This window comes from Scyliorhinus canicula, chromosome 9 (genome assembly GCF_902713615.1).
Source record: "Scyliorhinus canicula chromosome 9, sScyCan1.1, whole genome shotgun sequence".
Lineage (NCBI taxonomy): Eukaryota > Metazoa > Chordata > Chondrichthyes > Carcharhiniformes > Scyliorhinidae > Scyliorhinus > Scyliorhinus canicula.
Window position 1 is genome coordinate 160,987,996 of NC_052154.1, and position 18,292 is coordinate 161,006,287.

General features: G+C 46.0%; 1 protein-coding gene across 14 annotated transcripts in view; it reads left to right on the forward strand.

The window, feature by feature from the left end:
• plekha7b (pleckstrin homology domain containing, family A member 7b) overlaps positions 1 to 18,292 on the forward strand; it is a 636,198-nt gene that overhangs the window by 398,265 nt on the left and 219,641 nt on the right. For all 14 annotated transcript variants that reach the window (XM_038808072.1, XM_038808076.1, XM_038808066.1 and 11 more), the window contains one exon: positions 234 to 317. In XM_038808072.1, coding sequence (XP_038664000.1) covers positions 234 to 317 — 84 coding nt within the window. The remainder of the gene's footprint in view (positions 1 to 233; positions 318 to 18,292) is intronic.

Below are 18,292 nucleotides of genomic sequence, written 5' to 3' on the forward strand. Positions count from 1 at the left end.
ACCTGAGAGCTGGCACCAATACAGTGCCGCAGGCTGTTGGCAGATTCCACATACCTGTGTTGAAAGTGTAGGGAAATATTGAAATACAAGATATATTTGTAAAATATTAAATTACTCACTTATTCCCTTGTGTTCAGAAGATCTAAGCAGTATTAAAATCACATGGTGGGCGTGGGGAATGTATTTTATATAATGATGAATTGTTGCTAATTATATTGTGTGATTTATTACAGTCATAATGAATGGACATCATCATTCAGGCACCCAGTGACTGGGCAGATTTCATCAGAAAACACCGAGTACATCCTGAAAGAACAGTAAGTATTATGCTGCATGAAAGTGTGCTGGAGCTATGACTCTGGAACTTTATTTTAATGGTGCACTAATTATCATAACTGGATTTAATTCTAATGTGAAAGGAATGCTGAATTTCTTTAGTCACTTAAAAAATAAATATGATCAGTCACCAAGTCTGTGCAGCTGGAATGTCTATTTGTTATGTTTGCTATTTATGCAGTATTTCAAGTTGTTTGTCTTTTGAGAAATGTGCTTTGTTTCCGGTGGAATGCTAGCTTAAGAGTATTGATTGAATGATGAAACAAACCTCAAAAGTTAACAGTATTGCCCCAAGACGCCCCCAGCCAACCTACATGCACCAGGATGGTTCCTGCCATTATTCTAGATTAAATGAATTTGCTGAACTCAGCTGCGGCAGCAGTACGACCCTCCTGCTTCGCATGGGAAAGATACACTGGGGAGGGAGAAGGAGTGGGGTGGGATGGGATGAGAAGGAGGGTAGGAAGAAAATTGTATGTGTTGTGATTGCATCCTGGCATATTGTACAGAATGGAATTACCGTCTCCAGAAGTCACTGGAGGCAATGGCCTCGACTTGTGATCAGCAAAGAATGACCCTTGCGCGCCATTCATTATACTGGCAACAGCCCACAGACATTAAGAATTATTAGATAACAACTTATAGTAATTAGAGGATCACTTAATTGTGGAGCCCACTACAGGAGATCAGGGACTTTGTGAATAAGACAGCATCTTTCTTCAACCTCTGTCAACTGGTCATTGAGGCTGGATATGGGATAAGCGATTTGATAGCACACCTTTTTAAAAAAAAATAACAATCTTTATTGTCATACAGTACAGGCATACATTAACACTGCAATGAAGTTACTGTGAAAAGCCCCTAGTCACCACATTCTGGCGCCTGTTCGGGTACACTGGGAGAATTCAGAATGACCTAATTACCTAACAGCACGTCTTTCGGGACTTGTGGGAGGAAGGTGGAGCTGACGGGCAACAGTACATGTCAAACGCGGCATCAAGTCTTCCAATGACTCAGTTCAGCACCGCCAAGGTCGGGGGAGAGCCGATCCGGGGGCGGGGGTGTGGGGGAGGGGATGTTATTCGGGGCTCGGGACAGAGTGGTGGGGTGGACTGGGGAACGCAAGCCAGCCGAAGGTGGGGGGGCCTATTGCATGGGCAGGCTGCGTCCGCCATGAAGGACTGCGCAGCTGCTGCAGGGCCGTGCGCATTCGCGGACACAAACCTGGCAATTCTCTGGGGCGTATCACAGCTAGAGCCGGGTGCTTTATGCTACCATCCTGCTAGCCCCGAGCAAAATAGGGAGTCGGTGGCCGTTTTGCGCCAGTTTTCCTGGCATAAAACGCCACCATTCCCACGCCGGCGTTGGGACATAGAATCCAGCCCATAGAGTCAGCGCAGAGAATATCAACTAAATGTTTTAACTTAATGTATGTACAGAAAATGAAAGAGAGCTGGGATTGAGAGATGGAAAAAAGATGGAAAAAGTACATTTTAAAATTTTTCTTAAATCTCCAGTAATTGGGAGCCAAAAGAATAAGACTTGATATTTGTAAAAGGATATTTTCAGAATCAGAATGACTTGAAACTTATCTTGCTGTAAGCTCAAACTTTTTCTGGTGTGTTTAGTGGTTAAGGACCTTTCCTGTTCGTTGGTGCCAAATCTATTGGCAAGAGACTGGTTAGCACAGCTTGAGGAGAAGCAGGACAAATTGGACAACACTTAACTAGGCAGGGGCTGCATGGTGGCACAGTGGTTAGCTTTGCTGCCTCATGACACCGAGGTCCCAGGTTCGATCCCGGCTCTGGGTCACTCTCCGTGGACCTGACTGGACAGTTGGGGGCCTCCATTAAGTGCCTAATCTGAAAGATGGCACCTCTGACAATGTTGGTGTTCGTCTGGATTATGTGCAGAAATCTTGGAATGGACACTGGGACGTAACCTGTGAGCTCCAGCACCGGGGTGGGGGGGGGGGGGGGGGGGGGGGCTAAAGTTGCACTTGAGACCTTGCCCCCAGAATTCCCGGGTAAGGATTGCCCTGCACTAGGAACCATCCTTAAATTGTGAATTAAATTGCAAACTTTGAATGGTTCTCACTGTGTTGCATCGATAGCTGCACAGACAGAAAAGGTTAGAAGAATTAAAACCAGTTCTAACTTCTGGGTAATTGTTATGCCGATCTCCCCGTTTTGAAAGATCTGACTTGACCCGATCTGACCCCTGCCAAGATTTGACCCCACACGCCTTATAGACTTGGCTTCTCAAACCTGGCTGGACTTTTAAACCCATCTGTTAAAAGCAGCTAATGCTGTAAAAATGGGGGCTTGGCTTATATGCCTCGACTATACAGTCCTTAAAGCTAGACCTTGGGGACGTGCTGCACCATCCAGATCCCACCCAGCCTGAGTCAGAAGGTCATGTAAGATAGGATCGGCTCGATTATCAGGTAAAAACCTTTGAACAGAGTGATGATAAGAATCAATTGCAGCCGATAGTTCATTTGACTTGGGGACATTGGAACAGGAATAGATCATTTAGCTCCTCAAGCATGTTCCACTCTTCAGTGAGATTGTGACTAATCATTAACCTAGTATAGGTATAGTCCTTTGCCCCATATTCGTGGATTTCCTTGGGTTAATCTATCAATGCCAGATTTAAGATTAATAATTGACCTGGCACCAAGAGCCATTTACGGAAGACAGTTCCAAACTTGTTCCACTGTTATGTTCAGAATCATTTCCAAATTTCTTTACTGAAAAGTTTGGCTTTTCCAGACTCCACAGTCCATGGAAATAGTTTCTGTCTGGTTACTCCAGTTCCTTTTTAATATCCTGAAAATTTCAATTCAATTGGCCCTTAATCTCCTAAAGTTCAGGGAATACATCCCGAGATTGAGTCATAGAACATAGAACATTACAGCGCAGTACAGGCCCTTCGGCCCTCGATGTTGCGCCGTCCTGTGAAACCCCTCTAAAGTCCCTCTACACTATTCCCTTATCGTCCATATGCCTATCCAATGACCATTTGAATGCGTTTAGTGTTGGTGAGTCCACTATGTTGCAGGCAGGGCATTCCACGCCCTTACTACTCTCTGAGTAAAGAACCTACCTCTGACATCTGTGCTATATCTATCTCCCCTCAATTTAAAGCTATGTCTCCTTGTGCTGGACATCACCATCCGAGGAAAAAGGCTCTCACTGTCCACCCTATCTAATCCTCTGATCATCTTGTATGCCTCAATTAAGTCACCTCTTAACCTTCTTCTCTCTAACGAAAACAGCCTCAAGTCCTTCAGCCTTCCCTCATAAGATCTTCCCTCCATACCAGGCAACATCCTTGTAAATCTCCTCTGTACCCTTTCCAATGCTTCCACATCCTTCCTATAATGTGGCGACCAGAACTGCACGCAATACTCCAAATGCGGCCGCACCAGAGTTTTGTACAACTGCAACATGACCTCATGGCTCCGAAACTATGTTGCAGGCAGGGCATTCCACGCCCTTACTACTCTCTGAGTAAAGAACCTACCTCTGACATCTGTCCTATATCTATCTCCCCTCAATTTAAAGCTATGTCGCCTTGTGCTGGACATCACAATTTGTTAGTGCTCTTTGGGGCGGTTTAAACTAATTCAGCAGGGGCATGGGAACCTGGATTGTAGTTTTGGGGTACGGGAGATTGAGAGTATAGAGGTCAGGAGCACAGATTTGACTTCGCAGGAGGGTGCCAGTGTTCAGGTAGGTGGTTTGAAGTGTGTCTACTTCAATGCCAGGAGTATACGAAATAAGGTAGGGGAACTGGCAGCATGGGTTGGTACCTGGGACTTCGACGTTGTGGCCATTTCAGAGACATGGATAGAGCAGGGACAGGAATGGTTGTTGCAGGTTCCGGGGTTTAGGTGTTTTAGTAAGCTCAGAGAAGGGGGCAAAAGAGGGGGAGGTGTGGCGCTGCTAGTCAAGGACAGTATTACGGTGGCGGAAATGATGCTAGATGGGGACTCTTCTTCTGAGGTAGTATGGGCTGAGGTTAGAAACAGGAAAGGAGAGGTCACCCTGTTGGGAGTTTTCTATAGGCCACCTAATAGTTCTAGGGATGTAGAGGAAAGGATGGCGAAGATGATTCTGGAAAAGAGCGAAAGTAACAGGGTAGTTGTTATGGGAGACTTTAACTTTCCAAATATTGACTGGAAAAGATATAGTTCGAGTACATTAGATGGGTCATTCTTTGTACAATGTGTGCAGGAGGGTTTCCTGACACAATATGTTGACAGGCCAACAAGAGGCGAGGCCACATTGGATTTGGTTTTGGGTAATGAACCAGGCCAGGTGTTAGATCTGGAGGTAGGTGAGCACTTTGGAAACAGTGACCACAATTCGGTGACCTTTACGTTAGTGATGGAAAGGGATAAGTATACCCCGCAGGGCAAGAGTTATAGCTGGGGGAAGGGCAATTATGATGCCATTAGACATGACTTAGGATGTGTTGGTTGGAGAAGTAGGCTGCAAGGGTTGGGCACACTGGATATGTGGAGCTTGTTCAAGGAACAGCTATTGCATGTTCTTGATAAGTACGTACCAGTCAGGCAGGGAGGAAGGGGTCGAGCGAGGGAACCGTGGTTTACCAAAGAAGTGGAATCTCTTGTTAAGAGGAAGAAGGAGGCCTATGTGAAGATGAGGCGTGAAGTTTCAGTTGGGGCGCTTGATATTTACAAGGAAGCGAGGAAGGATCTAAAGAGAGAGCTGAGACGAGCAAGGAGGGGACATGAGAAGTCTTTGGCAGGTAGGATCAAGGAAAACCCAAAAGCTTTCTATAGGTATGTCAGGAATAAAAGAATGACTAGGGTAAGAGTAGGGCCAGTCAAGGACAGTGGTGGGAAGTTGTGTGTGGAGGCTGAGGAGATAAGCGAGTACTAAATGAATACTTTTCGTCAGTATTCACTCAAGAAAAAGATAATATTGTGGAGGAGAATGCTGAGACCCAGGCTATTAGAATAGATGGCATTGAGGTGCGTAGGGAAGAAGTGTTGGCAATTCTGGACAAGGTGAAAATAGATAAGTCCCCGGGGCCGGATGGGATTTATCCTAGGATTCTCTGGGAAGCCAGGGAAGAGATTGCTGAGCCTTTGGCTTTGATTTTTAGGTCATCATTGGCTACAGGAATAGTGCCAGAGGACTGGAGGATAGCAAATGTGGTCCCTTTGTTCAAGAAGGGGAGTAGAGATAACCCCGGTAACTATAGGCCGGTGAGCCTAACGTCTGTGGTGGGTAAAGTCTTGGAGAGGATTATAAAAGATACGATTTATAATCATCTAGATAGGAATAATATGATTAGGGATAGTCAGCATGGTTTTGTGAAGGGTAGGTCATGCCTCACAAACCTTATCGAGTTCTTTGAGAAGGTGACTGAACAGGTAGACAAGGGTAGAGCAGTTGATGTGGTGTATATGGATTTCAGTAAAGCATTTGATAAGGTTCCCCACGGTCGGCTATTGCAGAAAATACGGAGGCTGGGGATTGAGGGTGATTTAGAGATGTGGATCAGAAATTGGCTAGTTGAAAGAAGACAGAGAGTGGTAGTTGATGGGAAATGTTCAGAATGGAGTTCAGTTACGAGTGGCGTACCACAAGGATCTGTTCTGGGGCCGTTGCTGTTTGTCATTTTTATAAATGACCTAGAGGAGGGCGCAGAAGGATGGGTGAGTAAATTTGCAGACGACACTAAAGTCGGTGGAGTTGTAGACAGTGCGGAAGGATGTTGCAGGTTACAGAGGCACATAGATAAGCTGCAGAGCTGGGCTGAGAGGTGGCAAATGGAGTTTAATGTGGAGAAGTGTGAGGTGATTCACTTTGGAAAGAATAACAGAAATGCGGAATATTTGGCTAATGGTAAAATTCTTGGTAGTGTGGATGAGCAGAGGGATCTCGGTGTCCATGTACATAGATCCCTGAAAGTTGCCACCCAGGTTGATAGGGTTGTGAAGAAGGCCTATGGTGTGTTGGCCTTTATTGGTAGAGGGATTGAGTTCCGGAGCCATGAGGTCATGTTGCAGTTGTACAAAACTCTAGTACGGCCGCATTTGGAGTATTGCGTACAGTTCTGGTCGCCTCATTATAGGAAGGACGTGGAAGCTTTGGAACGGGTGCAGAGGAGATTTACCAGGATGTTGCCTGGTATGGAGGGAAAATCTTATGAGGAAAGGCTGATGGACTTGAGGTTGTTTTCGTTAGAGAGAAGAAGGTTAAGAGGTGACTTAATAGAGGCATACAAAATGATCAGAGGGTTAGATAGGGTGGACAGCGAGAGCCTTCTCCCGCGGATGGAGGTGGCTAGCACGAGGGGACATAGCCTTAAATTGAGGGGTAATAGATATAGGACAGAGGTCAGAGGTGGGTTTTTTACGCAAAGAGTGGTGAGGCCGTGGAATGCCCTACCTGCAACAGTAGTGAACACGCCAACATTGAGGGCATTTAAAAATTTATTGGATAAGCATATGGATGATAAGGGCATAGTGTAGGTTAGATGGCCTTTAGATTTTTTCCATGTCGGTGCAACATCGAGGGCCGAAGGGCCTGTACTGCGCTGTATCGTTCTATGTTCTATGTTCTAAACTCAATTCCTCTACCAATAAAAGCTAATACACCATACGCCTTCTTAACAACTCTCTCAACCTGGGTGGCAACTTTCAGGGATCGATGGACATGGACACCGAGATCTCTCCGCTTGTCCACGCTACCAATAATCTTACAATTAGCCCAGTACTCTGTCTTCCTGTTATTCCTTCCAAAATGAATCACCTCACACTTTTCTGCATTAAACTACATTTGCCACCTGTCAGCCCAGCTCTGCAGCTTATCTATGTCCCTCTGTAACTTGTAACATCCTTCTGCACTGTCCACAACTCCACCGACTTTAGTGTCAAAAGCAAATTTACTCACCTATCCTTCTACGCCCTCCTCCAGGTCATTTATAAAAATGACGAACAGCAGCGGCCCCAAAACAGATCCTTGTGGTACACCACTAGTAACTGGACACCAGTCAGAACATTTCCCATCAACCACCACCCTTTGTCTTCTATGAGCTAGCCAATTTCTGATCCAAACTGCTAAATCACCCCGAATCCCATGCCTCTGTATTTTCTGCAATAGCCTACCATGGGGAATCTTATCAAATGCTTTACTGAAATTCATATACACCACATCAACTGCTTTACCCTCATCCACCTGTTTGGTCACCTTCTCGGAGAACTCAATGAGGTTTGTGAGGCACGACCTACCCTTCACAAAACCATGTTGACTATCTCTAATCAAATTATTCCTTTCCAGATGATTATACATCCTATCTCTTATAAACCTTTCCAAGACTTTTCCCACAACAGAAGTAAGGCTCACTGGTCTATAGTTACCGGGGTTGTCTCTACTCCCCTTCTTGAACAAGGGGACAACATTTGCTATCCTCCAGTCATCTGGCACTATTCCTGTAGACAAAGATGACTTAAAGATCAAAGCCAAAGGCTCAGCAATCTCCTCCCTAGCTTCCCAGAGAATCCTAGGATAAATCCCATCCGGCCCAGGGGACTTATCTATTTTCACACTTTCCAGAATCTCCTTGTGGTGTCCAAGTGTCAATCTGATAATCTATGTTGTCTGCTCTCCCAAGACTAGTGTATCCATCCTAAGGTTTAGTTACTCCATGTGTTTGAACTCTAGACTTTGCATAGCTGTAAACTAACTTTTGCCTCCTTTTGCGTGGCTCCTCTAGATACAAAGGCCAACATTCCATTTGTCTTTTTGATAATTTCCCGCACATGCCAATGACCCATTCATAGACGTCCTAAATCTTTATGGGGCCTCAACTGTTCCTAAATTTTCACTATTTAGAAAGCACCTTTTTTGGTCCAAATTGGGTGACCTCCTATTTGCCCATATTGATATTTTGTAAAATATATTTGGCACTCCCTTCTGCTATCCCAATTTTTAGGGGTACAGCTCCAGGGTCATGGATGTCCTGCCGCATCATACCGAATTGCCCATTCTGCCTGCCTTAGGCAATGAACTTAGGCAATGAGTGGGGGCAGTGTCGACATGGAGTCCTGCTGAAACTATTTCTTGCCTGATGTTTAAACATGGGCTTTCCACTTCATCCCTTGATCATTACCAGCAATGAAAAAAAACTGCAAGAAGAATGAATGATACCGAGGTCGGCATCTCTACAAGAGTCAGAGATAACAAAGATCAAGATTGAATTTGGGACATTCCTGATCGATTCAAATAGGTCATTAGAAGGGCAATTTTTGTTGCAATTTCTCATCTGGATTTGTTACACGATATGCAGTAATTGTGTGATTTTTTTTTTGTCCACCAAAACCGAGCGAGTTATTTTTAGGATCAATAAATAAGAATTTAGTTGGCCTATTCAATAATTATGCAATTGATGTGAGCGGCAGCTCATTTTTATTAATTGCTATTCAGCTAATTACTGCTCTGTATTTATAAGTGACTATATTTCAGCCGAACATTTTCAGCTCGTGGTTTCCGATTGCAAATTGAAATGTACAGGGCGAGGATATGTTGAACTTAATATTGTTGTGCCTCAAATTTGTGGAGCTCTTGTTTTTGAGGGGTTCAGAGCAGATGAGGCATCGCCTTGTGCGACTTGTTATGTGTTCTTTGCGATAAACATAGAAAGATGCAGCTCATGAATGTGTACTCTTAGCAGGGGCAAATTAGTGCTGAATTATTTTGAATCTCAAAAAGTGACACAGGATAAAACAGCCAGCTGAAGAAATAGATCACCTGTTTGAAGTACCCGCCCCCCTCCATTTCAAAGAAATAGCCGTTACGTGATCCATTGGGATTTAAAAGATATTCATAAGGGGACAACACCTTTGTTGTTAACAACACCGGGAAAGCACCACACACCCCTTGTTTAAAAACAAATACAAATCTGGAAATGTGCAAAGCAAAGGAAAATGCTGATTATTTGATTTTAGTTCAAGCCTATCTTCTGATCTGTGGTCATGTAACATCCATCATTCAACAACAGTTATTTTTCACTCCCAGTGTTGAGCACTCACGGCAGCTGTTAGTACCTGTAATAGAGCCCCAGAGAATCAGCCATGTGCTCTGTCGTATCCCATACATTCAGTTGCTATGGCAGCAGTAGATGGAAAAATATAAGCACCTGGGTTGCTGTGCCTGAAACTTCGGCAAGTGGGTGAGGAGAACAATAATTTTGAGGTTTCAGCGCCCAAATGGATCGTTCATTTTGGTAAGTACGATTATTTGAGGAGTTGATGGAATATTCTGAACAATATTTCTGTATTTGGTTCAGAAAGAAAAGATGTAGCTTTGTTTTATGTACCTTTGTCAGATGTCCATGTTAGTTTCTGAGTGCAGCACAGTCAATTTCACGGAGATCACTTTCTATTTAATGATGTTGGCAGATACATATGTAAATAGAGAGCAATTATATATATATTTCTGATTTGAAAGAATGAGGGAACACTTGCCAAGAATACATGTAATGCAGTGTATGGATAAAAAAGCAGTTTTTAAAAAACGCAATAATCGGGTGTGGGCAAGCTGATAATTCAACATTTATTCCCCATCCCTTGTTGCACTGATGGTGGCAAGCTATCTTGTTGCAACCTTTACTGTGCTGCTAATAATACAATGGTGTTCAATAGGAGATTTCAGGATTTTGATCTAGCAATGAAGGAACTGTGATATATGTCCCCAACCGAATGGTGTATCAATTGTGGCTGTGTCTTGGAGGTCATGGTGCTCTCATGATCTTCTACTCGCCGTGAGGGGGTTAGCTTCATCAGTTCTGTTGTACCGGTGTCCATCCAGGTTGGGGTGAATTTCAGTTCTACCCCTGACTTGAGATTTGTGGATGATGGAGAGGGTTTGAGAAATCCAGAGATAAGCCATTCAACTAAGAACCAGTTATGGATTGCACATCTTGAACATGATTGATTTAATTAAGCACCTGGTCAGTGATGATCTCAAGGATTTTGTCCTTGCAGTATTTGGCAATGATGGAATTGCTAAAGGTTGAGGGGAAAGAGTTGAAATTTTTCTTCTTCGAGATGGTTGTTACTGTAAACCTGCACAGGGCACAAATATTTCTGGAACATGACTACATGCTGACATGTGTACTTCATTATTGGAAGAATTGTGATTAGTGTTGTGTATTTTAGACTTGTCAGGAAATAGCTCCATTTTTAGCCACAAGATAAAAGGAAGATCGCTGATGCAGTTGGTAGTTGGGCTGAGGACATGTTGTTGAAGAACTCTCTCTTGCAATGCGATACTGTGATTGGCTTTGAACAGACCATCTTTGTGTCATCTATGACCACTGACCAGGGAAATGGTTTTCCCTTTTTGATTCAGTTTATGATAAGGTTCTTTGGTTTCAGACTCAGCCACTTAATCTAATGAGCAGTAAACTGAATTGGGTAGACACTGGCCTCTGCGATTATCGGAACCCCTGGGAAGGAGGCTAGTGAATTGTCCACTTGAAACTTTTTTGATGAACACCTGAAGACATTTGCAAACTGTTCAGCCAATCCTGCTCCTTAGGCTGGAAGAATGAGAAGGTTAATGAAGCTACCTCCCAAGTTGTTTGGTTGTCCACTGCCATGCTCAACTGGATGTGGTAGTGCTATAGAGATTTGCTTTGATCTTTTGGTTACTCTGAATTCAGCCGACTGATTTTTTGGCATTTATCATGCTGGTGATCCAGTGTAGTAGCTTCACAAAATAGGTGCTTCATTCTAATGTGCCAGCTCTTTGCATGCTACTAATATTTCCCATTAAGCCAGAGTTATTGTTTGGAGGAGAGAGGGATATGTTTATCCATGTGGTCACAGATTGTGGTGGTATAAAAACGGCTATTGATGGTGATTGTAAAAAACAGCTATTAATAGGGACTTGTGTGATGCCCAATTTGGGTTGCTGATCTTTCCCACTTGTCACAATGGTAGTGCTGTAACACATAAAAGAGAATGTCTTCAAGACGTTATTTTCACTGTACAGTGGTCACTTCAACCACCACCAGTGCTATCATGGAACAGAGACAGCTAACGGGGAGATTAGTCAGGACGAGGTCGATCAGGTTTTGGTTTCTTCTTCCGTTGACACATGCCAAACGTTGTTGGTGCTGATGATTTTAAACAAACATTTTATTGAGGCAAGATACAAATACAAATGTAAACATAATTCCGTAAGTAACACCCCCCCCCAACCAACAACCATACCCCGCCAACATAGCTTATACAAACAATTCCCAAGTGCCTCCATCTCCCGTTGATCCCGCCTAAACTGAACTGAACAAACTCTCCCTACCCCCTCATTCCCTAACTGCCCTTCCCCCTTATTGTATCTGCTGACAGTTTAGTTTCCGCGAAGAAGTCTATAAACGGCTGCCACCTCCAGACGAACCCTAACATTGACCCTCTCAGGGCAAACTTAATTTTCTCAAGCCTGAGAAACCTGGCCATGTCACTAACCCATACCCCTGATTTTGGCGGCTCCGAGTACCTCCACGCTAATAAGATCCGTCTCTGGGCTACCAAGGAGGCAAAGGTCCAAAACGCCAGCCCCTCTCGCCCCCTGGATTCCCGGGTCTTTCGACACTCCAAAAATTGCCACCTCTGGACTCATTGCCACCCTTGTCTTTAATACCATGGACATGACATCAACAAATTCTTGCCAGAAGCCCCTAAGCTTCAGACATGCCCTTAACATGATTTGTGTGCCCCTCCCGCACAAGGCCCACACCTGTCCTCTACCCCAAAAAACCTGCTCATCCAGGCCACGGTCATGTCTGCCCGGTGAACCACCTTGAATTGTATCAGGCTGACCCTGGCACATGATGAGACGTGTTGACTCTGCTCAGAGCATCCTCCCACAGACCTGCCTCTAGCTCCTTACCCAGCTCATCTTCCCACTTGCGCTTCACCTCCCCTATCTGAGTTCCCTCCCACTCCATCAGTTCTTTATAAATTTCTGAGACCTTCCCCATCCCCACCCCCATTTTTGAAACTACTTTATCTTGTATCCCTTGTGGCGGTAGACGAGGAAAGGTCGAAACCTGCCTTTGCACAAAGTACCTCACCTGCAGATAACGAAACCCATTCCCACCCGGCAATTCGAACTCCTTCTCCAAATCCTCCAAATAAGGAAAGTTCCCATCGATAAACAGATCTCCCAGTCTCTCAATATCTGCTCTCTGCCACCTCCGAAACTCCCATCCAACTTCCCCGGGACAAACCGGCGATTGCCACAAATTTGAGCCCACACCGATGCTCCCTTCACTCCCATATGCTTCCACCACTGTCCCTAAATTCTCAGAGCCGCCACCACCATCGGGCTTGAAGAGTCCCGAGCCAGTGAGAACTGCAGAGGTGCCGTTACCAGTGATCCTAAACTTGTGCCCCTAAATTATGCCTCCTCTCCCGCATTGTCCTGGATCCTTCTCCCTCTTCAGGATCAATGAGATCGAAGCCTGTGACATTGTTGGGGGAAGAACACCTTGCCTCATTAAATGCCCTTACCAGCAGCGGACCCAGCACCCCAGAAAACTTCTTATAAAATTCCATTGGGTATCCGTCCATTCCCGGGGCCTTGCCTGACTGCATGGCCTCCAATCCCTCTACTCCTTCCACAATCCTGATCGGCGCTCGCAGCCCTTCCACCAACCCTTCTTCCACCTATAGAAACTCCAAACACTCCAAGAATTGCCTCATCCCCTCCACCCACCTGGGGGCTCTGACGCATACAACCGACTGTATAATTCCTTGAAACCCCGTTCACCCCCACTGGATCCAAAATCGTGTTCCCTCCCACTATCCTTCACTCTCCCTATCTCGCTGGCCACCTCCCTTTTCCTGAGCTGGTGTGCTGGCATCCTACTGGCCTTCTCACCATACTCGTGTATATCTCTCCTCTCGTCTTCGTCAACTGCCCCACCACCTTCCCTGTGGATATTAGACCAAACTCCATCTGCAGCTTCTGCCATTCCTTCAGCAATCCTGCCTCCGGGCTTTCCGAGTACCTTCTATCCACCTGGAGGATCTCCCTAACCAGACTATCCAACTCCGCCCGCTCCACCTTTTCCCTATGAACCCGTACCAAAATCAGTTCGCCCAGAACTACTGCTTTCAGTGCCTCCCATACTGTGGCTGCCGAAACCTCCCCCGTGTCATTTATCTCTAAATAATTCTGGATGGCCTCCCTCACCCGCCCGCACACCTCTTCATCCACTAACAGTCCTACATTCAATCTCCATTATGGGTGCTGACCCCCCTCCTTGCTCACCCGTAAACCCACCCAGTGTGGGGCATGATCTGACATAACAATCGCCGAATATTCGGCATTCACCGTCTCTGCCAGCAAAGCCCTATCCAAAACGAAAAAATAAATCCGGGAGAACACTTTGTGTACATGGGAGAAAAAAGAAAACTCCTTCGGTCTTGGTTGTCAGAACCTCCACAGATACCACCCGCCAAATCTGTTCCATAAACCCCTTTAGTTCCTTCGCCGCAGCTGACACCCTCCCTGTCCTTCAACTCGACCGATCTAACACTCGGATCTATAACCGTATTAAAGTCCCCCCCACTCCATGATAAGACTGAGTCCAAGTCCAGGATCCTCCCCAATACCCGCCTCATAAGCTCCGTGTCATCCTAGTTTGGTGCATAGATATGCACTCATACCACCAGCGTCCCCTCCAGTTTCCCACTCACCATAACGTACCTATCCCCCGATTCCACCACTATGCTCACCACAAATGACACGCGATTATTGATCAAAACCACTACTCCCTAGTTTGAGTCTAGCCCTGAATGGAATACCTGCCCAAGCACCCCTTACTCAGCCTAGTCTGATCCACCACCCTCAGGTGTGTCTCCTGGAGCATTGCCACCTACGCCCTCAAACTCTTCGAATACGCGAGCCCTCTTGACTGGCCCAGTCAGCCCTCACGTTCCATGTTGTCAGCCTAGTCAGGCCCCCCCCTGCCGGCCACCCATCACCTTGTCAGCAAACCCCCTTCCCCACCCCTCCCATAACAAAATAACATCCCAACCCCCTCGACAAACTGATCACGTGCTCGACCCCCCACTGCATTTCTGTGAGCTAGCCCGCCCAACTAGCTTGTTAGCCCCCGCCCATGGCGCAAATCATCCTATCCCCACTGATCTCCCCCCCCCCCATCCCCCGCTCGAACACACATATGCAAAACATCACAATCCCCAACAAACACAAAGAAGAAAATTCCACCCACCATCCCCCATTAAGAACAAAGTTACCCCGCATACAAAACTGAGCAACAGCCCCAAACCTAGTGCAAAACAATACATAGAAAACCCAAAGAGAAAAGAAAATATGCAGCATGTCAAGAACACAACTACTCACCCCCAGGTTCAATGTCCTCCATCACCTGCCAATCCCCTGTCCTTAACGCAGTTCATCGCCTCGTCTCGCGCTCCGAAATAAAGTACCTGGCCCACACAAACCCGCTGTGGTCACCTCCTTCTTAAAGAGGGTTGATTTTACCTTATTGAAACTCGCCCTTCTTTTGGCCAGTTCCCCACCCAAGTCCTGGTAAATATGCAGCTTCTTGCGTTCCCATATGCCGCTCCTCGTCTGCCTGTTCCACCTCAATCTGTTCCTTGTTCAGGAGCCGGTGCATTCGTACCACCATCGCCCTTTGCAGCTAATTCATCAGCGGCTTCCTCATCAGTGCTCTGTGCCCTGTGCACCCCAAGGGTCGAGCAAATGCTCCTTCCCCCAGCAGCTTCTCGAACATACGCGCCACATATGTCCGTGTCCGATCCCTCACTGCCCTCTGGAAGACCAACAATCCTCAGGTCTGCCTGCGCAACCTGTTCTCCAGATCCTCCACTTTCTGTTGCAGCCTCTCTGCTGCCTTCATCAGCCCCGTGTCCACTGCCATCACGGCTAGCTGGCCATATGCTCAGCAACCGTCTCTTCCATCTTCTGGATCACTTGGCCCTGGCTACCAATCTCTGCTCCGCACAGTCAATCCCTGTCTTAATAGGATCCAGGTATCCTTTCTTTGCTGAGCAATGCTCTCCTGGAGAAAGGCCACCAGCTGCTCCGTTGACCACTGGGTCGGCAGTTGCGGTCCCTGACTTTCCGCCATATCCTCCTTTGCTGCAGACTCCACTCCCGTCTTCGACCAATGCCCTCTCCTTTTCGTCCACTTCTGGTCCACAAATCCATACACTGGTGGGAAATCCTTCTCCTCTACTTCACTAGGCTTCTGTTTTGTCAATCAATCCACCCTAAATCGATGAAAAGGGTCTCAAAGGTCCACCACGAGCGGGAGCTACCAAATATGCTACTACTCACTCCCTGGCCGCCACCAGAAGTCAGTGTTGATGTTTCTTAAGCACACATTGAATTCAAGAGTACAATCTAAGCTTTTAATGTTCTGCCTCTATAATGTTCACAATAGAGACATACATATTTAGCAGTTGAGGGGCTGTAATAGGTAGTGATTAACAGAATGCTTCCTTGAGCTTGTTTGAACCAGAGCTATGAGGCTTCACATGGCCCACAGATTTCCATGGCCGAAAGCACTGCCCACTGGGGGTGGAGCTATCCCATCATGGGACACGCCCAGGAATAGTGATGCTGCAGTGTTGGGATGGTCCATTTCTTCACCACCATTGGATATTGTGGTGATCCCCACTGTCTTTGTTTCTCATCACCAAGTTCATTGTTCCCATAAATTCAGTTTTTTTTTAATATCAATTTAGAGTACCCAATTCTTTTTTTCCAATTAAAGGGCAAATTAGCGTGGCCAATCCATCTTGCCTGCGCATCTTTGTATTGTGGGGGTGAGACCCACAAACACAGGGAGAATTGTTGCTCGGTGTGCTTTTACTTAATTGCTCTGTTTTAATAACCTTTGCTCTAGAGTCGCCAGGTATCTTTATGATACCACCACGAGGTTCAAAGCCAAGTGCTGATCAATAACTCAGTACACCAGTTAGTAAGTTTCAAATCAAAGCACATTTATTATACACACAGTCAATCACTATTCATGCATAAAACTCTACTTACTAGACTATCACTATAACTAAAGGCCTATACTTAGCTTTCAAATGGCCCACCAGTTTAGAGGAACAATGGCCTTTGTCCGGTTCTGAGTCTGCAGGTTTCAAGCTGGTATGGAATAGTAGCTAGGAGCGCCTATCTCATCGCGTGCGTTGACTGGAGACTTACTTGGTTGGTGCAGCTGCTAGGCAGGTCTCTCCTTGCTGAGAGTCACAGTCAAGAGTTCTTTGAGAGCTGCCAAGAGAGCCTGCCAAGAGAGCGAACTGAACTTGGGGGCTCTATTTTATAGTCCCCAGGGGTTTTCCGCCCTTTTGGGCGGTCCCCGGACCTGGTCCCAATTAATTAGACCATATCCCAATCGTTTCAATCGATTTCTCCAATACTGGAGCTGTTCCCTGACCGCTGGGCGGTTCCTATGTGTCCATTGGCCTTCCTTTGTCCTGGCTCTCGCTGGCGCCGGGGAGTCTGATTTGGTCCCGATTGCTTCAATGTTTCTAATTGTTTCTGGGGATTGCTCATTAGTATGTAGATGGCTACTGGTTTTGGTTCTGTCTGGGTTCTGCAAGTCTTAATACGCAGGAAACCTTGCACCTGCTTGTTTTCCTGTGCCTAGCCAATTTTCCCTGCATTCTTTGCAGGCATCCATTTTGGAATCTGGAAGTGGCCACCACAGGTGGCTACAGAATGTGTGCAAACTCTACACGGACAGTGATCTGAGCAGAGATTGAACCCAGGTCCTCTGTGCCGTGAGGCAGCACTGCTATCCACCGCGCTGTCCCCTTTACTGAGTTGTTTGTTGATGCTCCATAATAGCTTCATTCTACCTATGGCAACTTTATCTCACCACAGGATCCCTTTAACTCTGGGTTTTCCCCCCAATTGACTCTCCTCCATTTCCTGTTTTCTACCAGAATATATGTATCCTTCTCTGGTTATGTGACCAGGTCCATAGAAGTTTAGTTTTTGCTGTCCATTTGTGGGCGTTTTTGACTGCTGCTTAGGACCTGAGTCCATTATTTTGGCAGCACGGTAGCACAGTGCTTAGCACAGCTGCCTCACAGCGTCAGGGATCTAGGTTCAATTCCGGCCTTGGGTGACGATCTGTGTGGAGTTTGCGCATTCCCCCTGTGTCTGCGTGGATTTCCTTCGGGTGCTCCAGTTTCCTCCCAGAGTCTAAAAGTGTGCAGGCTAGGTGGATTGGCCATGATGGATAGCCCTTTTGTGTCCCAAAATGTTAGATGGGGTTACGGGGATAGAGTGGGGGGCATGGGTCTAGGTAGGGTTCTCTTTCAGATGGTTGGTCAGATTCGATGGGCCAAATGGCCTCCTGCATAGTAATGAATCTATGATTTCTATTTCCATGTTTTTCTCCCATCCTTAACTGTTTACTATTCAGTTCTCTTCGATCCCTCTCTCACATTGCCCTGCAAAAAGGCGAGAAATTAAAGGAAGCGTATTTCTGTCCTTTGGTACTCTGCCCTCCCTGTTCTCTACCTCAAACCCATCCGCATACCTTGATTTTCTTGCTGCTTTCTCACAAGTCATTTGCTCTTAGCTGAGACTGCAGCTTCTTTCTATGCCTCTTTGAACATTCTCCAAAGGACATATTGAGAATGTTGATATTTTTTTGAGCAACCCTTTTCTACTCTTGCTGACCTTCCCATGATTCCTGAAGCAAACTTCCAATAAAAACTTTAAATCTGCTAAGGGATGGAGAACTGTACTAAAAACACTCAGTGGGGAGCTTGTGCACCTTCCAGTTTGACAGTGCCCTGCTGGGTTTTGAGGCAGTGGATGCAGGGTGTGCTCTGTTTGGCAAAGAACAAGGAGAAGTACAGCACAGGAACAAGCCCTTTAGACCTCCA